At 54.6% G+C, this 26,629-nt stretch overlaps 1 protein-coding gene across 4 annotated transcripts; it reads left to right on the top strand.

Annotated features, from left to right (window-relative positions):
- Positions 1-860: 860 nt before the first annotated feature.
- ASIC1 (acid sensing ion channel subunit 1) lies at positions 861-26,195 on the top strand. 4 transcript variants are annotated; one of them, XM_060657669.3, is made up of 12 exons: positions 861-1,496; positions 2,337-2,714; positions 3,346-3,541; positions 20,221-20,371; positions 20,987-21,114; positions 21,394-21,547; positions 21,928-21,984; positions 22,455-22,608; positions 23,048-23,139; positions 23,639-23,718; positions 23,807-23,911; positions 24,073-26,195. In XM_060657669.3, exons 2-12 carry the CDS (start codon positions 2,353-2,355, stop codon positions 24,175-24,177), a joined length of 1,584 nt encoding a protein of 527 aa, XP_060513652.1. In that variant the 5' UTR covers positions 861-1,496; positions 2,337-2,352; the 3' UTR covers positions 24,178-26,195. The 4 variants fall into 4 exon arrangements, with proteins under 4 accessions (XP_060513652.1, XP_060513653.1, XP_060513654.1 ...); XM_060657670.3 differs by having other exon boundaries at positions 862-1,496; positions 21,397-21,547; XM_060657671.3 differs by lacking the exons at positions 861-1,496; positions 2,337-2,714; positions 3,346-3,541 and adding an exon at positions 16,720-17,534.
- Positions 26,196-26,629: the final 434 nt, after the last annotated feature.

Consider the following 26,629-nt stretch of genomic DNA (forward strand, 5'->3'; position numbering starts at 1 on the left):
CTGCAAGTGGAGTGAAGAAGTTGCTAGAGATAGAATTCTGGTCCCCCACACCCCCCTCCTCATCATCTGACACCATCAGACCTCAACAGTCTCTGTGCTAAGAGCCCCTAATGAGCATCAGCAAATTAACAACTTCCCTTTGATTGCTCCTTCTCTGTTAATTGGATAGGGAGGGCCCCCCAAGGCCTCTCAGAGAGGAGGAGGAGGGAGGGAGAGAAGGAGAGAAGTGAGAGCTACAGGAGCAGCCCCCAGGCTTGAGCTTAGTGCCCCAGAATTCTGCTCCTTTCCTGAGTACAGCTCCTCCTTCCATCTCTTCCTCATCCTGTCCGCCCCCACCCTCCTAACCCTCCACCTTTCCACCCCACCCCCTTCCCTTTCCCTTTCTTGACTTCTGTCCAAAACCTTGACCTCTGGCTATTTCTTCTTTCTCTCTGCTCCTTCAGAGATTTAGCAGTGAGGGGCTGCCAATATGCCACCCTCCAAAGGCAAGCCCAAAGCTCCAAGGATGGAATTTGGGTGGCCAAGGCTGTATGTTTGTTTATATATGTACATGTGTGCCCATGTCATATGTAGGTGGGAGCAGGGATAAGAACAGGTGAATAAGTGTCAGCTCCTGGGTGCTTGCCCTGTAGGCCAGGCCTCTGGGATGCGTGGGTGTCTGTGGGGGTGTGTGTGGCTGTGAGTGGCGTGGTGTGACTCTGGTCTTATGTGTGTCTGTGTCTCCACACGAGCAAGTGCTTGAATCAGTCAAGTGTGACTCTGGAGCTTGCGTGTGTGTGTGTGTGTGTGTGTGTGTGTGTGTGTGTGTGTGTGCGCGCGCGCGCGCCCGCGCGCGCGCGCGTGTGCCACCAGAGGAAGCAGCAGCAAGAGGCAGGAGCATCGATCCGAAGGAGACAGCGCGGGGAGGGGGACGCTGGGGGCAGACACCCTCCCGCGCGCGCGCGCGCGCGCACACACACACCTCACACATAGTCACACACAAGCCATAGGGCCTCACAGGCAGAGAGACGGCTCCGGGACCGGAGGGAGGCAGAGCCGCCGAGAGCGGCCGGGAGGAGGGGGCGAGGCAGCGGGGGGAGCCCTCGGTCCCGCTTCTGCGTCCGGGGGCCCCGCGCTCACACCGGCCCAGAGACACCCTCGCAGACACCCGTAGGCGCGCACGCGCACCCTCTCCCCTCCCCCTCCGCCTTCCCTCCCGCCGCCTCCCGGCCGGACGATGGATCCCTGCAGATCCCGGGGCTGAGAGCACCGCGCACCGCGCCGAGCCCGGGCGGACCGAGCCGAGGCGAGCGAGCGAGCGCGCGCGGGCGGGCGGACAGAGCCGAGCGGAGCCGGGCCGGGCGGGCCGCTCCCTGCAGGGCTCTGCGCGGCGTGCCGCGGCAGCCGCGGGCTCCGGCTCCGGGCCATGAGCCCCTCCGCGGCTCGGCGCTGAGCCCGAGTCCGGCCCCGCGCCCCAGGACCCGCCGCCGCTTGCCGGGTTCCCGAAGCCCCCTCAGGTGGGTTTCCGATACCCCCGCCTTTGGCTGCGGGACTCCCCAGCGCCCCGAAGCCGAGACTTTCCTCCCCTCTCGCTTTTCCCCAGCTGCTGGGGCGGCTCGGTGGCTGGGGAGGGGGGCGGGGGCCGAGCAGGGTATCTGGCTGCGTCGAGAAGCTGGACTGGTGGGGGGGTTGCGTCCGGGGCGGGGACAGCTAGCTGTCATAGGGAACCGTGCCCCCCCCCATGCATCCACCTCCGGCTGCCCTCCACCCCCCACCCCAAATAGACACACACATAGCCTGCGCGGTTAGGAGAACTGGAGACGCCCGCAGGTGAGGACTCGGGCTGGGCCCCTCCCCACCTCGCGGGGCGGGGGGGTGGTTAGCCCAGGTTTAGCTCAGCCAGAAGAAAGCTCAGTCCTGGGGACACCCTTGGCCAGGAGCTCCTGACCCTGGGTTCTGTCCATCTGGGGGAGTTTTCGTCTCTAGGATGGGGTGGACATTCCTGTCCCAGAGTGACCCCACATCTGGAGGGAACTCCTGTGCCTGCCTGTGGAAATATTGGGACTTCCCTCTCGCCCTCCAATGACTATATCTGGGGTCTCCCCTGGCCTGGGAAGCTTTCCTGGGAGGGCATTCTCTTGGCCTGAGCTGACCCCTGTGCCCCCGCATTTGGAGGAACCCTCTTCTACGAGTGTGTCCCTTGGCCGGCCACCTCCGGGCTCACACACAGAGGGAAGTCTCCTGCCCCAGGGGCAGTGACCTCTGGTGACGGGGATTCCGAATGGGCACACGTGCAGGGCCCCCCAGGTGTACTCTCATCTCAGGACAATAACAGTCTCCCCACCCCCCTTCCCCAGGGCCCCCTCGGCCAGGATGGAACTGAAGGCCGAGGAGGAAGAGGTGGGTGGCGTCCAGCCGGTGAGCATCCAGGCCTTCGCCAGCAGCTCCACGCTGCACGGCCTGGCCCACATCTTCTCCTACGAACGGCTGTCTCTGAAGCGGGCGCTCTGGGCCCTGTGCTTCCTGGGCTCGCTGGCTGTGCTGCTGTGTGTGTGCACCGAGCGAGTGCAGTACTACTTCCACTACCACCACGTCACCAAGCTCGATGAGGTGGCTGCCTCCCAGCTCACCTTCCCCGCCGTCACGCTGTGCAATCTCAACGAGTTCCGCTTCAGCCAAGTCTCCAAGAATGACCTGTACCACGCTGGGGAGCTGCTGGCCCTGCTCAACAACAGGTGGGCGGCTCCCACCCATCCGCTAGCCGGGCTCCTTGGAGTTGCATGCATCCCAGCTCCCGGATACCCCTATCAGGGGGCTCGCCTCTCCAAACCTGCTGTAAAGCCCGGACAACCCTGTCCTCTAGGCCCCCCAAGCCTGCCACTCACAGCAAAGGAATTGGGGTGCTGCTGAGCACGCAGTTGAGGGAGCCCAACCTCTGATCCCAGCATAGTCCCAAACAGCTCTGCCCCTACGCAGCCTGAGCTATGAGACATTAGCACCTTCTCTGGAATGACCTCTGCCACCCTCCTGCTGCTGCGTCTTGATCTTCTCCTCTATCTTTAAAGGGTAGGGACTGTAGTATAAAGATAGTTCCTGCCTTGATGTCTCTGCCCACCTCTCCCTTACCCATGCGGCCACGGCAGCTCCTACTGTCTTCTCAGACCCCGGGGTTCAGGTCCTCTGGACACACCCAGCTCTCCTTGTGCCTATGCCCAGGCTTGCTTCCCAGGGCTGATTGCTACCCTCCTCCCTCCCCGCCCCCCCCCCCCCCCCCCCACCGAGGTTGGGTATGGGACACTGGAGGCCCAGTGGAGGGATGAATGGAAGGTCATGCTGATCCATGCGCTGCTCACCCCTGGGCTCCAGGTATGAGATACCGGACACACAGATGGCAGATGAAAAGCAGCTGGAGATACTGCAGGACAAGGCCAACTTCCGCAGCTTCAAGCCCAAGCCCTTCAACATGCGGGAATTCTATGACCGTGCAGGGCACGACATTCGAGACATGCTGCTCTCCTGCCACTTCCGGGGGGAGGTCTGCAGCGCTGAAGACTTCAAGGTGGTGAGTGAGTCCCCTGGTGTGGGGCATGAGTCAGCCCTGCCCCCAGAGGAGGAGGTTAGGAGCCGAGGACCTCTCTTCAAGCTTGCTACTCTGGGAGAGGAAGCTGTGGGTCCCTGGGGTTTGCTTCTGTCCGAACGGGACTTAGTTCAGCACAGGGGCACGTGTGCTCTGTGTGAGGGCCTGAGCATCACCTTGTGTCCACGATGGCAGGAAAGAGGGCCCACAGTGCATAACACACATCAGGCTGACACATGCACTCATACACACACACACACACGACCTGGCATGGCTTTGACCTCACAGCTTACTGTGTGGGCTGCAGGTGTCAGAGCTGGACATGGTGGTGGGTAAGCCTTATTATTTGAAATGAAGTCTGAGGACTATCACCTGGGAGCTTGAAAGAACTGCAGGACTTAGCTACTCCACTTCCCCTGACCAACTGAATCAGAATTTGCATTTTAGCAGATGATTTGGACTTAAGTTTGGGAAGCACTGAGAAAACTGGGAAGTAAGGGAAGCTTTCTCTTAAACAGCCAGACAGGTAATTCTCTCTGTGCCACCCCTGTCCACACACACACACACACACATACGCACATGCACACACACACACGCACACACATGCACATACTGTCCGATTGGGTTCCCCCTTTGCCAGCAAGACCCACAGAGCCAGGGTCTGAGGAAGGAGAGATTATTTGGGGTACACAGTCATGGCTGAACTGGAAGTTCCCTTTGCTTTTTTTTTTCATCCCTTTGCTCCTTAAAATGGAGATGCCCCCGCAGACACACACACACCACTCCCCACAGATGGGGCTGCCTCAAAGCCAGCATCCCAAGGAGGGTTAGGGGAACTGACTTGCATCTCATGTGCCAGGTGATCCTGGGCAAGTCCTATAGATTCCTGAGCAGTTACAACCAGACAGGCTGGAAAGGGCCCAGAGGACCTGGAGCCATGTGTGAAAAATAACACCAGATGAGAGAACAATGCTTATAACCCTTCAGAATGCTTTGTAGGCTGTCCTTCAATCCCCTGGATAAACAGCCACATTATCTCTATTTTACAAATGCACAAACTGAGGCACAGAGTTCGCGTAGTTGGTTAGTGACAGATTCAGGATTAGAACTCATGTCTCATTAAGTTCCAGTGAAGTGTGCTGTTTGTTAATATTGTTGGCCCTGGAGTCATTGTATCCATTTCCAATCCTGATCATTGCTCTTTGAAAACCCAGCCTCCCCTAGGACCCCCTTGCTATCCATGCCTGCCCCCAATTCTCCGCTCTCAGATATTCCCTTTTCTCCCTGCCCGTTTCCTCCCCTCCTTGCCTGCTTCCTCCCAGCATTATGGGAGCATGAACTGCATTTGCTTGTGTAGAAATGTTGGAGCTGTGGCCATGCTTGTTTTCTCCTGCTGAGGTTACACAAGGATTCCCAATTTCCTTACGCCCTGCTCTGCCGACCAGCTTCATGTGCCTTTGTCAATCCTGCCGGACAAAGGTTTCAAGACTACACTCCTTGCCGAGCCAAGCTGATGGGGGGCGTAGAATGGCGCATTAACCACTTCCCTCTTTCCTTCCTCGAAACAGGAAAGTCCTGGATTCTCCAGAGCCTGAGACCAAAGGGTTCCCGGGCTCACCAACTGTATACCCATGAGTGGTAGAAGTGGGCAAAGGTAGAAGTAAGACAGAGCCTTCCTCCTCTGTAACATACCCAGTGTACAGGCAGAAGGGACCAGCAAGAAAGAGAAAACCCATTAGCTTGAATGGCTTGTAATTCTGGACGGTGGGCAGACTACTTGGCTCAACCGGAGAAGGTGTAAAGCGGGGGTTTAATTAGTCCATAGAAAGGGTTCAGTTGAGGCTCCATTTGTCCCTCATGCCCAGAAAGATTCCAAGTGGTGATGCCGAGACACGTTCGGTTCGTGAAATTGGAGATACTGAAATGTGATCGGTCCATGTTATCTGAGGGAACAATTCTAAGTAGACAGATGGACATATGACTGGTTCACAAAGCTCTGGAACAATCTGAGTTCTTCCTCTTGCTTGGGGTTGGCGTAAGGGGAGACACAAGAACTAGTAACCTGCAGACCCAGCACTGGCACCTCTTGGTTCTGGGTCGCCAGGGAAGACTAGGTTTTGGATGTTTCTGAGCTCAAGTCAAAGACCTGACCCTGAATCTGGCCGCACCCAAACCTCTCACCCCCTCCTTCGACCCTCTCTCATAGATCTCCCTGCCCGCCTCTTTCCATGTCAGGAACTATACCACTTCCGCCGATAGGGATGTTACTACACACATGGGAGTTTGGTTGTGAATCCATGTCCGACATCTCCCCAGTGGAAAGGAAGGGCTCAGGCCCTCTCCTCCAGCTCCCTGGTACTAAGGGGCACAGACACTCCTTGCCTGATGCTCCACCTTCTCTCTCTTCTTCTTTGGTCTAATAGTTAACATCTGCCTCTCCATCCTTGCCATTCTCTGCTAGGCCAAGAGGTATGTACTTAGCCCCTGGACAGACAGGGCACTGACAGAAAGCATTTGCCTATTGGGTCAGAGCTCCGGAGAGACTGTCCTGGCATCTTCTGCTGCCTTGAAACAGAGGTTCTAACTAGGAATCCAAGCCCTGGCTCACAGTTTTTGCAAAATATAGCATGCAGAGGTACATGTGAATTCCTCTCCTGGTTTCCAAGGGCAAAGCTGATCCAACAGTGAGAACCTTGCTCGTGGGGGACAGTTCAGGGGGCATAGGAAGGGCATATTCTGGTCCCTCAAAGACCCCAGCTTCTCTAGCAGGGGTCTGCAGTGACAAGTGTTTCCCCCAGACGTGCTTCTGAATCCAGCTCAACCATTGGGGATGGACTGGTGGTCACAGAGTGTTTGACTGGGTCCATCCCCCAGCCGTAGCTGAGTCGGCTTTGGAGAGTAGGAATACGTTTGGGGAACCTGGGCTAAATCTGGGAGAAACTGATTTGGAAACTCTTTGGGACTGAAGAGGCAGAGGGCAGAGGGTAGACATTAGCGGCTCTCTCCTGAGCTACCATAAGAGCAACCAGAGACCCACTCTCAAGGACCCTGTCTTCCCTGTCCACTTCTTTTCCTTTGAGGCGGGGTGCTTCGTTGCCAGGGCAACAGGGTCTGAGGCTCCGCTCTCTCCCACCCCAGCTCGAGGCCAGCAGAGGCCAGCCAGGCCACGGCAGGGCAGGGGTTCCGTGGAGGGGGACCAGGGGCGCAGCTGTCTGCCAGTGTCTGGGTGGGGGCCGGAGGGAGTGAGCACAGTCGCAGCTGGTGCCAGCCTCCAGCTGCACCTTATCTGTCCCTGGCAGTGGGAGCGCCTGTGTGGCTGGAATGCTGAACAGCACCAGGGGAGGGGGCTGGCAGATGGCTGCCCAGTCAGCCCTATGCCACCCCCCTCCTCCAGCTGAGACCCAGAGCCTTTGCCTGGGGGAGAGAGAGTGGGGAATTCATTTCTGGACCCTGGAAGAGAAGGAAGGGGAGGGCAGAAAATGGAAATCCTTGGGGTGGGTATGCAGTGGAGATAGTATTCTCTCTCAGGTGGGGGTGGAATTGGGGGATAAGGGATTGAGGTGCCTACAGGAGTCCCCCCCCCCCCCCGCCAGGACCCAGAGGCACAGAAATCCCCCTAAGATTCTGGAAGGGGACAGGACTCTTCTGGATCACCTAGAGGGGTAAGAAGCAGATATAAGAAGTGGGTGTAGGTGGGTGATCCTGGGACCTGGAGAGGGGAGGGAGCAGCCATCTTATAGCAAGCTGAGCCGGGGTGCAGGTCCCAGAGAGAGCCAGGGCTAGCATGGGAGCATCCTTATCCCCGACTTGGCTCTGCCCCTTCACTGACACCCCTCACACCCACACGCCCTGGCTTGCCTCATCCCCCTCCCACCGCATAGCAGCTCAGACCAGCTCAGACCTCACTGAGTCTGTTCCCTCCAGCTAGCAGGGAATGGAGGCTGCTGAGGGGAAAAGCTGCCCAGACTGCTACATAGAGAGCAGGGTCCTGAGCAACCCTGCCCGGGGGCAAAGGCCCAGTGGTCTTTGTTGGGGGGGGGGGGCGGTTAACGGGGAGCATGCACAGATTGCAGAGGGACCGGAGAGGCTGGAGCGGGGAAGTTAACTTTGGAGGAGGGCGTTCCTTCCAGCCTTATCCTTCTCTCCCTCCCTCCCTCAGAAGTGCCTGAGGTTGGAGGGAGGAGACGGGAGTTAGAGCCGGATGCAAGAATCCCGGGGACCGTGGTTAGGGTTTCTCCCTCTCTTTCTGTCTCTCTTTCACAAACATCCTTTGGATAACGTAGTTTCCTCTCTCACTGCCTCTCCCGGTCCTTTCTTCCTCCCCTGCCATTCTTGACTCCACCCCTCTCCCAGCTAAGAGGCTACTCTAAGTTAATTGATCTCTCGGCTGCTGGCTAAAGTAATAGGGAATTGATGTAAGTAACTAAGTGCCTCTGGGGGCAGAGTCGGAAGTGCAGGGGTGGAGGGAGCACCTCCAAGCCGCGGGCCTTTCTCCTGCCCCAGCCTGCGGAAAACTCAAAGGTATGGTCACTGCTGCACCTGGTATGCATCCATCTGGGAAGCAGAGGGAGGCCTGCAGGGAGGTCCCGTTTCTGCTGCGGGTGGAGGTTGCTTCTGAGCATGCTTCAACTTTGGTTCATTACTGTGACAGAGCCCCTTCTAAGGGCCAGGCCCCATGCTGGGTCCCAGAGACCCAGTCCCTGCCCTCAGGGAGCTTGGAGTTAAGTGTGGTACCCAGAGAGGCTCAGAGCCTAGAGAGTGGCGGCAGTAACAAAGGAAGCCTCAGGGAACAGGGAGTAATGTGACTGGTACCAGAGGACCCTCGACATCTGGGTGGAGTCCTTCCAATCTCCCCAGGCCAGCTCAGCTATTCAGAAACTCTAGAGTTTTGTTTTTTTTTTTTAATGTTTATTTATTTATTCTTGAGAGAGAGAGAGAGAGCAGGGGAGGGGCAGAGAGAGAGAGCAGGGGAGGGGCAGAGACAGAGAGAGGGAGAGAATCCCAAGCAGGCTCCATCTGGTCTGTCAGCACAGAGCCTCACGCGGGGCTCCAACCCACGAACTGTGAGATCATGACCTGAGCTGAAGTCAGATGCTTAACTGATTGAGCCACTCAGGCACCCGAGAAACTCCACTTTCATAGAATGTGTGGTGACTCTCCACCCCCACCCCCCACCGGCTGCCATCCTCCCCCAGCAGATGCACAGCTCACTGCTCTCCAGCAGGGGTCATTTTCTGCCTCCAGCCAGGCACCCGAGGCACCAGCCTGCCCTCACGTAGGTCTGAGGTGGCTGCTCCAGGAACTTCTACCCTCCGGCTGAGAACCTCCCAGTCAGGACTCTTGTGTGAGGATTCTGGGAGGCCAAACTGGGAAGCAGACAGCAAGAATGAGAAGTGATGCCTAGTTCTGGCAGAGGGCGAGGCTGGGCATGGGGACCCCTGGGTTCTATTTTAGGCATAGTTTCATCTGGCTTCACTTCTTAGCTTCTAGGCCCAATTTCCTGTGAGGAAAGGGGGCTCTAAGGAGTTTGCTAAATTCTTCTTTGCCTGGGGGCAGCCCCTCCCTCAGCCTCTGGGACTCTCTAGCTAAGCCCATGCTGGCCCATGTGTGGAATGGATGTATGGTACTGACTTTTCTGGACACATGGATCAGACATCTTGTGGGGAAAAAAATTATATATATGTTTTTATTTATTTTTGAGAGAGAGTGTGTGTGTGAGCAGGGGAGGGGCAGGGAGAGGGGGAGACAGAGGATCCAAAGCAGGCTCTGTGCTGACAGCAATGAGCCTGATGTGGGGCTCAGACTCACAAACCGTGAGATTATGACCTGAGCTGAAGTCAGATGCTCAACCACCTGAGCCACCCAGGTGCCCCTTCCTTGTGGAAAATGTTAAAATGAGCACAAAAAGGCTGTGTATTCACCTTGAGGGGAAGTTCCCTTAAGAAACTCTAAGGAGAGAGACTCTGGCATCCCAGGTTTTCTAAGGCCACCCCCCAGGGAAAGGGAGGACAAATTGTGATTTTTCTGAGCTACTATGAGTTCTTGGAAAGAAAACCCTTTCTCACCCTTCTCATCTGCACCTCCTTGATGTGGCTGCAGTCCCGGGGGGCCCTGGGAAGTGGGGCTGTGTAGCTTAGTGCTGTGTGTCTCTAATCAGTATGTCACATCATCGGGCCAGGCTGGGGACATTCCTAGGGGTGAGATGGCTGCAGTGGCCTTGACCGTGAATAGCAGTCAACTCAGCCTTCCTTATGACACATTCGCTGCATGTGGGCCCCAAGTGGGCAAGCACACATGTGCACCTCCATGGTGGGGTCTGAGGATGAGAGAATGGGGATGTAGATTAGGTGAGGTGGACGTGTGTGGATGTGCATGGGGGCACACGCCGCTCAGTGTGGTTGTGGGAGGGAGCTTGTGTGCAGGCAAACCTCTGGTTGCATGCAGAGCACATAGCAGCAAAATTAATCATCTCTTCCAGTCGAGCTTTGCAATATACAAACTCCCTTTGCTTTAGCTCATGGTCCTCAATTCTGGGAGGCAGGAAGATATTAATATCTTCACTTGAAAGATGAGGAAACTGAGGCTCAGGGATGTTAGGTGACTTGTCTGAGGTCACATAGCCAGTGAATGCCAGAGTGGGACCTTGACTTCAGATCTTCTAGATCCAGGTTCTTTGTGTGTGACTGTAGGAGCAGATGTGTGGAGCAGGGTGGTGGGGGGAGGAGTGTGTCTGGCTTCCCAGCTTGCCGTGTTCTCTAAAGAAGCAGGAGGCAGGAAGGAAAAGGGTACAAAGGAGAAGGAACCCCAGCCTCAGGTTGGCCACACCAAGTCTCTTGATTCCTCTGCCTTTTCATTGCACCACCTGGCCAAATCCTGACCTTAGTAGATAGACCCACCACTGGCTTTCCTCAGGGTGGCTCTAGGGCAACCAAGCTTTACCGGAGGACGTCACACAATAGGCCAGCTTGAAATCACCTTGTGCCCATGATCAATATCCTGAAATGGGCCTGTTGTGCCACCTGGCAACCCCATTGTATTTTCCTGGTCACCTCGCTCTTCCCAATGATTACTGTAGACTTCTCCACTCATCTCAAACAGCCGCCCTTCCTAGCCCCCCCACTCACCCTCAGCAGATGACCTTGCCTCCTGCTCCACAGAGAAGATACAAGCCTCAGAAGATAGAAGCCTCAGCCAAGAACTCGCCCTTCCTTTGGGCAGCGATCCCCAAAGGGGAGCATTCCTCTTATCTAGGCTGAAAATCTCAACCTATTCTTTCCATCTGATCTCCTACCTATATAGGAATTTTACCCTAAAGATTTTGCCTCTCCTTCTACACTCGGTCTCTGCCTCTCCAGTGGAACCTACCTACTGACACTGAAACATGCTTATGATTCTCCCATCTAGAAATACATAGCTAAAACGACAGCTATCATTTATTGAGCACTTGCTATGTATCAGGGTTGAGGTTAAGATAAAAACCAAAACCAAAGGTCTCTCGACTCCACAGCTCCCTCCAGCTCCAACTCGCACACTATCTCTCTGCTTCCTTTCACAGAAAAAATTCTGAAAAGTGATGTATATATTCCACTGTCTCCATTTCCTCATCTCAAACTCCCTCTTCAATCTGCTTCAGGCTGCCATCTGCCTGCCCCCAGCACTCCACCAAAATGGTTCTAGCTGCGGCCACCAGGGACCTCCATGTGGCCAGATCCTGCAAACATTCTTTATCCTTACTCTCTCAATAACATTAAAAAATGGTTGACCACCTCCTCTTCTTAAAACCGTTCTGTCCTGACACCCACACACTCTCGATTTTCCTCCTTTGTCTAGTTCCTCCTTCTCTGTCTCATTGCCAGTTCATTCTCTTTAACTTGGCTGTTCAATGTCAGCACTACTCAAGTCTCAATCCCAAGCTTTTCTCTTTTTATAAATCATGAGGGCACAATTTAATGGTGCAACTTGATGAATTTTTCATTAGTACATTTTTACATTGGTGTATCTTTTTTTTACATATAAGATTTTATCTTTAAGTAATCTCTACACCCATTGTGGGGCCCAAACCCATGACCTTGAGATCAAAAGTCACATGCCCTACCCACGCTAGCCAGGTGCCCCTGCATTGGTGTATCTCACAATGTTATATTTTACGTATTACATCAGTATGTACTTACATTGGCATAAAAGTGTAAAACATTTCTAGCACCTTAGAAAGTTCCTTTAGGCCCTTTCCTAGTCAGTACTGTCCCATAAGAGGTAACCATTATTCTGACTTCTGTCGGGACAGGTAAGTTCCACCTGTTCTTGAAGTTCCTAGAGTATATGTATCCTCCATACACACTTTTGTGCTTGTCTTCTTTTGCTTTCGATTTTGTCTGTGACATTATCTTGTTTGGTGTGGTGGTAGTTAGCTCTTTGTCAATGCTGTGTTGTATCTCATTATATAAATATACCAAGATGTGTTTATCCATTCTACTCTTGCTAGACATTTGGGTTGTTATTAGTTTTTTGGCTATTATAAATAAAGCTACCATGAACATTCTTGTTTATGTTTTCTGCTTGTCATAGATACTCATTTCTTGGGTATATAACTAGGAGCTGTGGTTAAGTCACAGGTTGGGATTCTGTTTAGCTTCAGTGGATATTGACAAATCAGGCTTGTTTGCTCTTTCTTTCTTTCTTTCTTTCTTTCTTTCTTTCTTTCACTTTCTATTCTATTCTTGGGCCATCTCATCTTCACGCATGACTTCAGTCAGCATCTATATACCAGCGAGTGCCAGATGTATGCCTCAGTCTAGCTCTCTCCTCTCAGCCTCAGCACCAGTGACCAATCTCCCACTTCACATCTCTACTTGGATGTCCCCAAGGCTCCAAAAACCCAGCATGTGCAAAGCCAAATTCATCATCTTATCTCCCAAACTAGTCCTTGCCTTGTGTTCTGGCCTAGCGAGCCACCCCACCATACAGCCACTTATGCAGACTAGAAATCATCCCTGACACTCCCATCTCCCTCACCGCCCTTAACCGGACCTGCCATTGTTGCCTCCCAAATATCCCTATCCTCTACTCACCGTCAGCCCACTACTCACCGTCTCACCTAGACTCTGCAATCGTTTCCTAACAGGTCTTCCAGCAACCCCTCTGGCCACTCCAGAGTCCTTTCTTCAAAACACTGTTCTGATCACTTGAAATTCTCCCACGGTGTGCCTCCCATTGTCCTTGGACCAGAATCTTTGCTGTGGCCTTCAAGGCCCTGAGAGGTCTGGGTCCTGCATGTTCCTCCAGCCTGTTCTTACCCTGCCCTGGCTCTCCAACTACCTCCTCCTCTGCTCAGCTCTCTCCTTCCGTGGTCTTCAGGGCCTTTGCATGACTCTGCTCTCTAGAATACTCTTTCCCCCTGCCTCCCCCCCTACCCCCATGCAGACCTTTACCTAATTATGCCTCCTTATTCTTTAGATTGCAATTAAACCATCACTTCCTCAGAGAAACCTGCTTTGATTCCCAAGGCTGGGTCAGATCTCCCTGTCATTCACTCCCATAGAGCATATTATTTTTTTCATAGCACTTATCGTAGTTTGCAATTAAACATTTAGTTTTGCAATTTTTAGAAAATGGTGTCTGTCTCCCCCATCAGACAGTAAGTTCCACAAGGGCAAGATCCTGGTCCTTTATATATTCTTTTTTTTTTTTTTTAAGTTTATTTATTTTGAGAGAAAGAGAGGGAATGGGGGAGGGGCAGAGAGAGAGGGAGAGAGAGAATTCCAAGGAGGCTCTGCCCTGTCAGCATGGAGCCTGATGTGGGGCTCAATCTCACGAACTGTGAGCTCATGACCTGAACTGAAACCAAGACTCAGATGCTTAACCGACTGAGCCACCCAGGTGCCCCTATGTATTCTTCACGTGTCCTCAGTATGCAGATACTCAGTAAATATTTGATGAATAAATGAAAGAATGAAGAAGGAGGAAGGGATTTGGAGGGGGATGATCTAATCCTAGTCTCATGCCCATTACTTGCTCTCCATGAAACTTGAACAGATCATTGTGCCTCAGTTTCCTCATTTGTGGGGGGGGTGAAGTTACTCAAACCTGCTTAATTCACTAGGTTATACAAGGATCCCATGAGATATTAATTGAAGAGCATGAAACATTGTACAGATGTTGAGGGCCAGGGAGTTTAGAAAGACATGTGGAGAAAGTCAGAAACCACTGAGTCGCCACACACAGCTTAAGAGCAGTGCTGGGTAGGGAATGACACAGGGAAGGGTTGCATCCTTGGACAGAGGGTTCAGAATCGAGTGCTGTCCTACCTGCGTTCTGCTTGGCCACTTCTCCTGGGGCCTCTGTGTGTGCTTGGTGGGGGGGGGGGGGGGGGCGGCGGTCTGTGTGTGCTGCTTGATACTTTCCTTACCTCCTATTACTGTGAAAATTTTGGATTTGTCTACTGGAACAAGATGTGGTAGCAGAGAATGTTAGAGGATGGAGGAGGGAAGAAATGTGGTTGGTGTGTGTGTGTGTGTGTGTGTGTGTGTGTGTGTGTCTTTGTTGCCCCACAAGGCAGCTGTGTGTAGTGATGTGTAGGTGTGCAGTGTGGGTCTTTGTGTTGGTGTGGGGGAAGAAGTGTCCTGCCATGCTGGATTTGCCGTCCTCTGAAGCTGCTGTGTGTGCGCGTGCCCTTCTCTCTAGTGAAGCCTCGTGGTGGAAGTGTCTGTCCCCTGTCTTGGTGTCTTCCCTCTGGAAGTCTAACCTACCTCTCCGGCCAGAAGTCTGAAGGAGGGGAACAATGCCCTCTAGTGGGTGTGGAACGCACGGGCAGCTGTGGCTTCCCCACCCTCACCCCAGGCCTAGAACTTACCTGTGAAACACACATCCTGAGGACATGCAAAGCCTTCTAGAAGCTGAGGTCTGGGAGGGGGGTGCCCAGGTGGAGAAAAGGCACACGGGACCAGAAACAGAAAAGGAACCCATGAATTCACACAGAAGAAGCCTGAGGACCACAGCCGAAGGGGGTTGGGGGGCGGTAATCTTTCTTCTCATCTCTTGAGTGACCTCTCTGGTTGCCCTGGGTGTTCCTGGTCTTCTTGGTTCTAGTTTCTTAACATGGTCCCTGGGTCTTGCTCTTTCATTTTCACGGTCTCTGTCTTCAAGAACCTGTTGGTCACTGCTCATGCCTGAAGGGGCTTGAGCAGATTTGGACCCCTCATTCTGTGTCCTGAATGGGTACTAACTTTGTCCTGTGCAATCAGGGAAGGCTTCTCGGAGGAAGTAACATGTGAGTAAGGTCTTGATAAATGAGTAGAAATTCTCCAGATGGAGTCCAGGGAAGGCATGGAGCTGTGGATGAGCCTTGTGTGTATGCAAAACGGGAGAAGGGCATGGTGGCTAGGCACTAGACTGCTGTGGAAGGTTGGGGAAGGGAGGCTGGAAGGTAAATTGCAAAGGCCTCATAGCTCCTCTTGCGATGGAGGTGATTTCACCAAGAGGCACTGGGGCGTGAAGGTCTCTATGCAGGAGAATGGTCAGAATTATATAAGGTGGGGAGAAACTACTGGGAGGCAGGGGATTGGGGAGAGCAGTTGGAAAGCCATTGTTTAGGCAAAAGAGGTGGAGGCCAGTCTGAGGGCAATGGTGAAAGATGGAGATGGGCCAGAGCTCAAACACCGCTCTTCTTCTGGGGCCTCTGTGTCCCTGGCAGCAAAGCTGAGGCCAAAGGTCCTATATTAGTCAGTTCTGCTGGCATCTGGCACCCTGCCTCCAATCCCCAACACACTCCAGGGTCTCTGCATGGAAACAGAGAAGGGAAGAGGTGTGGGAGCAGGGAGGGAGGGGAGAAAAGGAGGGGGAAGGAGGTCTGAGGCTGTGTGATGGTTAAGGAAGGGCAAGGCCCGGTAGACTCATCTGACCTCCACTGCTTACCTCTGGTCCTGCAAAGGAAGGGTTAACAGGCTTCCCCTCTCTCCCTCCCTTCCACTCCTCCCCTCAGGTCACCTTCTAGGCCCTAGAGACTTGGCTTGTGGCTCAAGTTCCTCAATCATTGGCCCTGAGTAATCAGAGCGCACAGAGGGGCCAGGGGCCTGGGGGCAGAGAATGGTAAACTGGGGGCAAGTCTCAGAGACTGAGCAGCCAGGTGTATGTATGAGGCTGAGGGTTTGGGGAACACCCCGAGTTGGTTCCTGACACTCTCCACCTGACCTAGCAGTATTCTCTGATCTCAATTTCTTCCACCTACCAGACAGAATTCCTCAAACTCCTCTCCTGGACGTTGAGGGGTGGGCAAGCTGGGAGGGGGAGTGGTGGTCTGCCAGGAAGCTTTTCAGCTGCAAGAGACAGGGTCCTCCCCCCCACTGGTGCCGGGAACTGGCCATAAATGAGTCTGTGGTCAGTGAGAGACCTCTGCTAATGGAACCTGGGCTGCCCCCCAAGCCACAGAAGGGAAAGGTGGAGGAGGGGAAAGTGACCTAAGTGTTGCTCAGCACAGGGGAGGGTGAGGACTTGAAGCTGAGCCAGAATCAGGGGAGGCAGGGAAGGATAAATGGGGTCAGGGACTGGCGGGAGGGAAATTGGAGGTCAAGGCAATGATTACAGGGGAATTAAGGGTTCAGGAAGTAACAGGGTAAATTGGGGTCAGGGCAGTGACTGAAAGGGAACTGGGGTCATATGTGTGTATTGGGAGATGATGGGGGTATATGGTCAGTGAAATAATTGGGGGGATTATGGATCAGGGGGAGTCATGGAGGAATTAGAGGTCTGAGAGAGCCGAGAGTGCAGAGGCTCTGATATCTCAGGGAAATGGCTGCACCAGGTGAGAATGGGGGCGAGGACCCAGAATTGGGACAGGAAGACCAAGGGAGATGCTGAGGAACCGATGGGATGGTGATAGGGAGCTTGAATGTCATGGGGGAGGGGCAGGGACTGTGGCTCTGGGCTGTGGAAGCAAAGGAATCTGCTAGGTCCCATCTCACCTGGAGCCCCTAGGCTTGTCTAGGGTTTCCACTGTCTTCCACCCCCTCTGTCCTGCTGGAGCTGGTGACAGGAAAGGGGCTCCCTCCCCTCCATCAGCCTCCCTTTCCCACCGCCATCCATTATTCATCAGCCCAGAGGCCCGCCCTGTGGCAGAGCAGGCAGGTCCTCCTCCCCACGCCCCGCCCAGTCTCAGCCCCATCTCAGCCACACTGCCACGAAGGCCCTGGCAGAGAAGGACAGCTGGCTGGCGGGGCGGAGGAGACCTGGCAGAAGGTCTGGGAGGCTGGCTCTGCCGGACCCTGCCTGAAATCACATCTGTCTCTCCCTTCACCTGCCAATCCCCAGTGCCAGGAAGCCCCTGGAGAAGATGCCCATCCAGATCTTCTGCTCTGTGTCATTTTCCTCTGGAGAGGAAGCCCCAGGGCCCTTGGGAGATGTTTGGGGTCCGCACCAGCTGCGGCAGCGGGACAAGTCAGAATCAGAAGAGGAGGAAGAGAAGGAAAAGGAGGCAGTGAGGAAGAAGGCTAGAGAGGGGGATTTGCCCATGGATTTGGTGGCCTTTGCCAACAGCTGCACCCTGCATGGCACCAGCCACATCTTCGTGGAGGGGGGTCCAGGGCCGAGGCAGGCCTTGTGGGCAGTGGCCTTTGTTCTGGCACTGGGTGCCTTCTTGTGCCAGGTAGGGGACCGCGTTGCCTATTACCTCAGCTACCCGCACGTGACTCTGCTAGACGAGGTGGCCACCACAGAGCTGGCCTTCCCGGCGGTCACCCTCTGCAACACTAATGCTGTGCGGCTGTCCCAGCTCAGCTACCCCGACTTGCTCTACCTGGCCCCCATGCTGGGGCTGGATGAAAGTGACGACCCTGGGGTGCCTCTGGCCCCACCGGGGCCTGAGGCCTTCTCTGGGGAGCCCTTTAACCTGCACCGCTTCTACAATCGCTCTTGCCACCGGCTGGAGGACATGCTGCTCTATTGTTCCTACTGCGGGGGGCCCTGTGGCCCCCACAACTTCTCGGTGGTGAGTGGGGGCCCGGGCCGGGTGTAGCACCCTAAGCGTGTCTGACATGGCACACCCTGACTGTCGCCTCCTGGGGCTGGGGCTGGTGACCACCTCCCCTGCCTCACCTGGGCCACCCACACTTTAGGACCTGTCTCAGAGAGACCTGGCCAGAGCTTGCCCCGGGAGCCCCAGGGTCTGGAACCGGGCTGCTATTTTCGGGTCTGTGCCGTCCTGCTCTTCCTGTTAGAATCTTGAAATTCATCTGTGCTAGTTGGTAATTAGCTGCTGCCCTGAGGCCCCTGGTGTCTCCCTGAATATTCTCCAGCATCTCCAGCCCTTTCCCAGACCTCCCTGCGATCGAGCAGGGCCTAGGACCTTAGTCTGTCTTTGGGGTCAACCTCTGGTCTGATGGTGGGTACCTATTCCTGGCCTTAACAATTTTGACTGTCACCCCTGGACTGGAGCTGGGGCAGGTATAACCTGGTCTCTGGAGGCACAGAAGAAGAGCGTGGAAGGGAGGTGGAGGGGTGGGGACAGCCCCCAACTCCACCCCACCACACCCCTTCTCAGTAATGACCACAGCAGGGATGTCAGTGCATCCTCATGTGGTCTTTCAGTGTTCCTCCTACAGTGTGTGTGTATGTGTGTGTGTGTGTGTGTGTGTGTGTGTGTGTGTGTGTCTATCTGTGTATCTGAGGGAGAACAACAGACCTCCTCTAAATCCTCTCCTTCCCCTCCAGCTCTGAGTGCCTAGGGATCCTCTTGCCCAGGGAAGCCTTCAGTGGGAGTCAGCCTCCTGCTTGCCCTCCCACTCTGGAGTTTAGGGTCCTTGCTGAGGCACCAAGTGGCACCCCCACCCCTCCCCAGTTCAGCTTCCAGTTCTGTCTGGCCTGACTCCTCTCCTGCCCCCTCCAGGTGCCAGATGCCTGGCCTTCCCTTCCCCCACATCTGTCCCTCCGTCCCCCACCTCATCCATAGCGCAGGAGCAGGTGGCTGTCATCAGTGTGTTGTGGACCAACCGCAGACAGGGACCTCGAGGTTTTGGCCACTGGATCTCAGGCGGGCCGGGAAATACAGGAACGTGGGATGATAACAAAGGGGTCAACTTAGCCGCCTCTGGACCTGAGGGTAGAACACTTCTCACATAGAACCACCAGGTGGCAGCAGCAGCCCACTGGTCAACATCACAGCCCTCAGCCCAGGCAGGGCTGGTGCTCTGGGCCACCTGGGGTCCCTCACCTTCCAGATGGAGGGTAGGCGTGGGTGTGCGTCTGGAACCTGTGACTGAGTGCCACAAAACTTCCTTGTGGGGCTGGGGGATTGGGAGTTGTTGGAGTTCTGTCTCTACTTCATCTCTGGGCCTTACCCACAGAATAGAGGAGAGCACGTGTTTTCTTTTCTGAATGGGGGAGGAGGCTGTTCCAGGAAGGGGGAAGGGGACAGGGATTCTATTTCTTAAGAACCTCCACATACCCCCACTGCTCTGGTCTGGCCTAACACTGTCTTTCTCTTTCCCTGGGCTGTGTCTGTACTGACCTTCTGACTTGCTTTGTGGACTCTGTCACCATCAAGCAGTAGTCAAAGCATACTCACCCCATTTGTGGGAACCTGGAAACATTCAGGCAAGCAGTAGGGAGAGGGCCATAAGGAATTGGTTCACTCTTCTCTCCGTGGCTGTGTGGTCAGAACTGTGACAAGGGCTGCTCTGAGGGATGGGCTGGAGAGACTGCCCCCAGGGCTCAGATCTCCTCTGAGGCCCTCATAGTTCTGCACAAACATTGCCAAGCATACCATGCCCTGAATGCTCAGTACCAAATCCTGGGAGAGGAGATGCTGGTGCTTGGGTGAGCATGGTCCTTGGGATGGCAACTAGGTCCGCTTTCAGGTTCTGGTGATGATGGGACAACGATGGACATAAGGGGCTACTTGCTAGAGAAAACTAAAAAGCTTCGCTTGGTTTGGGGGAAGGATCTCGGGGAGAGCAAGATTTCAGATGCCTGGGGCAAAATCCGGGAGAAGAGAAATCATATCTCAGAAGGCCCCAGGATCTTGGGCCTGAGGAGGGGGTCTCAAGGAGGGACCAGGAGTATGGCAGTGACGGGATCCTGGTGATAGAGGTGTATATATGTCAGGGTCCCAGCAGGAAAAAGACTGCTACTCGGATAGTCTAATTGAAAAGACTTGAACAAAGGGTCTATTTACAGAGCTGTGGGCAGAATTAAGGAAACTCTGCCTGAAGGGGCCTGAGGCACCTAGTGATAGTGGGAAGTTGTCACATACAAGCTAAAGGGGTACAGGGAGGCAGCGGTGCTATACGGGGAGCCCTTCTGGCAGGGTCTGTAGTTCAGGGTCTAAACCACTGCCAGAACATTTTCAGAGGGGAGAAGGGTGGGGAAGGATGAACACCCGGATCTCTGTCTCCTTCTGCCCTCTGATCCCTTAGTGATAGCTCCCAGTGGCCATCCCGAACCCAGAGCCTGTCCAAGTGACAAAGGGGCACGGACAGCACACTCCATCAGGATCAGCTTTCCAGGGCACAGAGCAGGGCAAAGAAGGGCAGCGAATGAGTGAGGAGGAGGAGGACAAATGGAGAATGGGCTACATAGAAGGAATCATTCCTGAGCAGCCAAGGGGTCTGGGGACAGCCCTTGGTAGGTAGGAGGCGCTGCCAGGACTCTCAGGTTCTTCACTCTGCCTTCACCAGGTCTTCACACGGTATGGAAAGTGCTACACATTCAACTCGGGCCGAGATGGGCGTCCACGGCTGAAGACCATGAAGGGTGGGACTGGCAATGGGCTGGAGATCATGCTGGACATCCAGCAGGACGAGTACCTGCCCGTATGGGGAGAGACTGGTATGTCACTTCTCTCTGAGACCCCTTCCCATGGCCCTACTCATCAGCCTCCACCAGGGGACTCCTTAGCTCCACTGTGGGACCCGAGGCAGGACTTGGGCTCTCCTCCCTTCTTCCTAGCATCTTGCCATCTCCATCTCCGACTCTACCTGATTGCCACCCTCACAGTTCTCTGGCTCCCCCTTCCTGGCTCAGTTACTCTCCAAGGTAACCAGCCATCCCTTTCCATCAGTGGCCGCCACTCGCTCTATAAATAACTCCCTCTCTTCTTGGGCCGTCTGCCGTTAGTCTGGTCCCAGGGGGCCTTGGGGCTGAGAGACATGAGGAGAAGAGAGAAAAGGAGAGGGAGAAATAGATAGTGTCTGGGAAAGAATATGAAATGCCGAGATGCATAGCTGAAGTCAGATAAGAAAAGTATGTAGGTTGCAGGGTTCATCAGGGCAGCATGCAGTTAGCAAACCCAAAAGGATCCTGGGGATGGGCCCCATAGACTAACCCCTCTCCCCGTCCCAGTGTGCACTGTGCTTATTCCTAGGAGAGGTGGCATGACCCCAGCTCTGAAGGAGGTTAGGGAGTCAGAAGCCTTCCCGATACACACCCCCCTCATTCCCATAGATGAGACGTCCTTCGAAGCGGGCATCAAAGTGCAGATCCACAGTCAGGATGAACCTCCCTTCATCGACCAGCTGGGCTTTGGTGTGGCCCCAGGGTTCCAGACCTTTGTGTCCTGCCAGGAGCAGCGGGTGAGAGGACCACGGGAGGCTGGTCCCAGGGTGGGGTGTTGAGGGGTCGAGATGGAGTGGTGGGCAATCAATACAGGAGGGACGGGTGAGCTAGTGTCTGGGTTTCAGTCTGACTAGTGAGAATCATGAATGAACAGGAATGCTCTGTAAACTCTGAGACCCTCAGAGTCTACAGAGGGAGAGGGGGCAGGACTCCTGAGTTCTGCATCTTGTCAGACAAGTCCATCAAGGTGACTCGGGGAGAAGTCCCCACACCCCCCAGCTCCCCGGCTCTCCCAGCAGCTCATCTACCTGCCCCCGCCCTGGGGCACCTGCAAAGCTGTTACCATGGACTCGGATTTCTTCGACTCCTACAGCATAACTGCCTGCCGCATCGACTGTGAGACACGCTACCTGGTGGAGAACTGTAACTGTCGCATGGTGCACATGCCAGGTCAGGCCCCAAAGCTCCAGACACAGTCTTGGGGCCCCTCAGCCTGCATTGCCTCTCACCAGCTCCCCATGCATATCAACCACCTGCCAACACGGAAGCAAGATTAACTGGCTTCTCCCCACCACAGTTCTAGCCCCGTCCATATGCCTATGGCTCTTGTCCCTCTGACCTCAATTCCTGACTGTACCCGTCAGAAAGTGTGGAAAGCATCCAAGAGGGGTGTGGACTGTGGGGTGGGTCACCTTCAGGACAGACTGGGGGCTGGCTAGTCCTGCCCTCCCACCCTCTCCTAGTTTCCAGTTTCTAGGCCCTTAATACCACCATCATCAGAAGACCCCTTTAATCTCCATCCTGCACCACTGTCTTTTCTCCTCTGTTAGGGGATGCCCCATACTGCACTCCAGAACAGTACAAGGAGTGTGCGGATCCTGCTCTGGGTGAGCACCCCTGTCCTGGGGTAGTCTGGGGGAAGGAAGGAGCCACGTGCATGGGGGTTGCAGACCAAGTTCCCAGAAGCTTCAGATAACTCCTGGATCAGGCTTCACTTGAACTCTCTCTCCTGTGTCTGACCTCCGCAAGGCTGGGAATGGCATCTCTAGAGGCCCCTGTGAAAAATGAACCGGGCTCACCCGGGAGGGGCCCTCACCCTCTCTCATCAACACCTCAGCTGGTTGACCCCCAAGGGCCCTGAAGCAATGAGATACAGGATTATGAAATATCCATGGGGAGGCTGGGTGAGGATCAGCACAGGGTGGGCACAGGGCAGGCACAGGGCTGAGGCAAAGGACAGGTCAGGTAAAGAGAAGGGGATCCAGGCTTCCTTTGGACAGGGCCAGGATGTTCATGTTGGGAAGGTGCTGGCCGAAGAGCCCCACTCAACTGGTGCCTCTCACCTGGTCGGGCACAGACTTCCTGGTGGAGAAGGACCAGGAATACTGTGTGTGTGAAATGCCCTGCAACCTAACCCGCTACGGCAAGGAGCTGTCCATGGTCAAGATCCCCAGCAAAGCGTCAGCCAAGTACCTGGCCAAGAAGTTCAACAAGTCTGAGCAGTACATAGGGTAAGGGCTCTAACTGTGCAGGGCAGGGCCCTTGGGCTGGGACTGTAAAGGGTATAACGGGGCTTTGAGGGGCCAGCAGACAGGAGGAGGTTGAGATAACAAGGAGAAGGCAACCAAGGAGTCTGGGGTGGGCATGGAGGGCAGATCTAGCTGGAGCAAGCAAAGAAAGCACCTCTCTTTCCTCCTTGCTTCATTCTCTATCTTCATCCGCACTGCTACAACTGGGGTCACTCCACACTTGCCAGTGTGCGGAGTGTCTTTTCATAGGTGCCATCACACTTAATCCTTACAACAATCCTAAAAGGCAGGTACCCCCATCGACATCTCATTTTATGGACATGGAGACAGATTCAAAGAGGATAACTTGCTAAGGTCACCTAGCTAGTAAGGGACAGAGATGTGACTTGAACCTAGGTCTCCTCCCCCAACCCCTTTGCAGGGAGAACATCCTGGTGCTGGACATTTTCTTTGAAGTCCTCAACTATGAGACTATTGAGCAGAAGAAGGCCTATGAAATTGCAGGGCTCCTGGGTGAGCTGCTCATGGCACTGTCCCCTTCCCATGCCATGGGCATGGCGTGACACCCTACTACCCAAAGCAGGCTGCCTACCTCTGTCCCGCAAGTTCCTTCCTCGCCTGCCATACCCCCGGGTCCTTTCCCCAAACTCTGTTGTCTCGGTATATAGTGGGAGGAGGGGGCTGAACCTTCTCTTAGGGCAAAGTGGTAGAGACAGGCCTGTGGGCATGAAGGGGGGACTCTTTCATAAGCCTTTGAAAATTTACCCGGAAAATGAATGTTGGGGTATTTTATATTTTCTGAATGACACCTGTTCACTTTAGAAAAGTTTAAAAAAAAATGCAGAAAAGCACGGAGAAGAAAATAAACCCCACCAGAATCGCTTTGTGCTCCTTCTGTGCAAAGGCTGTGGATCTTTTTGCAAATACGACTTAACTGTCCCTGTCCCAGTAAGCTCTCCTGCTTCCAAGGTGTCCTGACGCCACTAACCTCCCTGTGCCCCCTCCCCTGCAGGTGACATTGGAGGCCAGATGGGCCTGTTCATTGGGGCCAGCATCCTCACAGTACTGGAGCTCTTTGACTACGCCTATGAGGTAATTGTGGGTGGGCCGTCGGGGTGGGGCCACAGGCGCTGCAGGGTTCCGGCCTGCCAAACCACTCACCACCCCACCTCTGTCTCAGGTCATTAAGCACAAGCTGTGCAGAAGAGGAAAGTGCCAGAAGGAGGCCAAAAGGAGCAGCGCGGACAAGGGTGTGGCCCTTAGCCTGGATGACGTCAAAAGACATGTGAGGGAGCAAGAGAGGGGTGCCCTCCGGCCCTGCCCCTTCCCCCCACCCCAGCCCCAGGACCACCCCCCTCGCCACCTCTTCTCCTTTGCCTCCCCCGAGCCCCAGCGCCACCTGTCGCCCTTCTGATAACCAGTCCCTGTCCTGTGCCGTTCCCCTAGAACCCGTGTGAGAGCCTCCGGGGCCATCCTGCTGGGATGACGTATGCTGCCAACATCCTACCTCACCATCCGGCCCGAGGCACTTTTGAGGACTTTACCTGCTGAGCCCCGCAGGCCACCGTACCAAAGGCCTAGGTGGGGAGGGCTAGGAGAATAAGGGGGCCCTCAGTTGCGCCCCTCCGCATCTGCCCTGGGGACTCACTCCCCCCTCCCAAGGTAGTCCCCCACTCCTGGGCAGTCCTTTCCTCTTGTCTGTGGTGAGGAAGGAGTCTTGACCATAGAGCCCTCTCCCTGCCTCTATCCCGTTCTTTTTATTTTTACTGAAACTAATCTAAAAAAAAAAAAACCTTTAAAAAAACTAAAAAACTAAAAACTAAAAAGAGAGAATGGGGCAGGTGACCTCAGGCTGCCCCTTTCTGCTCCATGCTGCCTCCCCCAGCTCCCAGCCTGAATTATGTCTGTCTGGCTGTCTGTCATCTGACTGTCCACCTACATTCTGCTGCCACCAGTCACCAAAGCCCCTCCCAGTGGGGGGTGGAGGGGATCCTTGGGGTCTGGAATTTGGCCCCGAATCAGAGAATGTACCTTGAAGGGGAGGGCTAGTTGCGGGGGGGGGGGAGGCTTCCCCAGCCTTAAGAGACCCTCTCAGCCCAGTGTCCCCCCAACCGCAAATTTCCAGGCAAGAACTAAGACCCTAGTCCCCATTCCCACCCCCTTACATGTGAAGTCTCTATCTAGGGAGTTGGGGATGGGAATACCCCGAAGAAGTGGATGACGGGGAGAAGATGTGGCCCTGGTGCTGTAGGCCACATCCTGATACCTACAAGTTCACCCCCACCCCAGAACTGCTGGAGAGAAATCCCAAGAGGTAGCACTCCTCTACTGTCCCATGAAAGATCCAGCTGGTTGGCTTCCAGCTCAGGGAGAGGGACACTGGTGCCTAACCTCACTGGTCCCTCTCCCAGGGGCCCCTGCGGAGGGCCGCATCCATAAATTTTCTTATGGAACTCTCCCAAGTCCTCTCCCCCAACTTCATTTGCTTCTCTCAACAACCTCATCTGCATTTTCTATTTCTATATGATACAGACTCTATATTGCTATATCTCTGTATATACTTTCCCCTAACTCTGTCTGTCTCTACCCCATCCCCTCTTGTCTCTAAGAACCATCCTCCCGCTCCCCCTTTCTGTGTTTCTACTCCCTCCCTGGTCTCTGAATGCCTTCGCCTGTATAAAGAGTTGGACTCTCTCCCCTGGTGTCTGTACTGTGTACACACATCCCTCTGAGAAGCACAAGGAGACGACACGCGCATTGTAACCTTCGCACTGTCTCGGTGGCGACATAAAGGAAGCTGTGAATCACAAGCTCTGCCTCTTTCTGGCCTCACCCTCTGCCCCCAACCCGGGCACCCTATGCCCTTCCCGTAGCCTTAACATTCCCTCCCCTGTTTCACAATCACAAAGCCCTTTGCCTGGCTGACTGTGGCCTCCCCAGGGAAGGGATAGCTGCGGAAAGAGACCCTGCCCAGGGAGTGGAGATCTGCTCTGCACACCAAGCCAAGGGTGTCAGAGACAAGGGGAGCTACGGTCTTGTAGCTGGAGAGACAGAAGTTCAGGTCCTTAGTCAGTGACCTTTCCTTCCTTCTGGGTGCCCAGCCTCCTTTCCTCACCTGATACCTAAGCCCACCACTTTTATTTTCTGGTGAGGTATGGTTTGGTAATGGTGGGGAAAAATACAGGTTTAGAGGGGAAGTTGAAAGCTCTGCTCTTCTGTCTCTCCCTTCCTATCTTAATGAGAAATGAGTGAAGTAGAGGGCCTGCCATGCCCCCTCCCCCAGGCACTCCCCCTAGGCCAGAGCCCTACCCCTTCCCAGGCCTCCTCCGCCCAACTGTCTCTTGGTCTCCAACCCCAGAACAGGACCTGTGGCAGGTCACCTGTGCACTGCCTGGAGCTAGAGAGTGAGGCTATGGGATGTTGGGGGAGCTCTTGGTTCTTAGAAGTTCCTTGGAGATCAGACCTCTCCAGAGGGAAGCAGGAACAAGGCCAAGGGGTGTGCACCGGATGGAGAACAGCAGGCAGGGCTACGGGTGACGCATGCCTCTGGTCTAATAAACTGGGTTTCAACCATCTCTTCAGTTGTCGTTCTTCTCTTATTTGAAGAGTATTTGGGCCTTTCCACGAAGTGCCTAAAACTGAGCTTAGCTTAGGGCCAAACAACTGGGGAGAAGTAAGGAGGCTTGAGCAAGGAGACTCTGGTTCTCCTGGGATGGGACAGACTGACCATCACACCAGGTATGGTTTGAACCACTGGGCAGGGAAAGAGGGAGAGGTCAAAGGTCCCAAAGAGAAGTCCTAGCACAAAGGATTCTTTGGAGAGCGGGCAGGGTCAAAATCCAAAATAAAATCTGGAAGCAGCTTAGGTTTTAAAGGTCAGGGACAAAGTTGGGTCCAAGTTCTGGCGTGAGGTAGTTATTGCACTGAATCTGTGGAATGACCTCTGGGCTATTAGCCAGAAGATCTGGATTCTGGGCTTTGGCTTTATTGCTAACTTGGTTGA

This window comes from Panthera onca, chromosome B4, assembly GCF_046562875.1.
Source record: "Panthera onca isolate mPanOnc1 chromosome B4, mPanOnc1 haplotype 2, whole genome shotgun sequence".
In the NCBI taxonomy this organism is placed as follows: Eukaryota; Metazoa; Chordata; class Mammalia; order Carnivora; family Felidae; genus Panthera; species Panthera onca.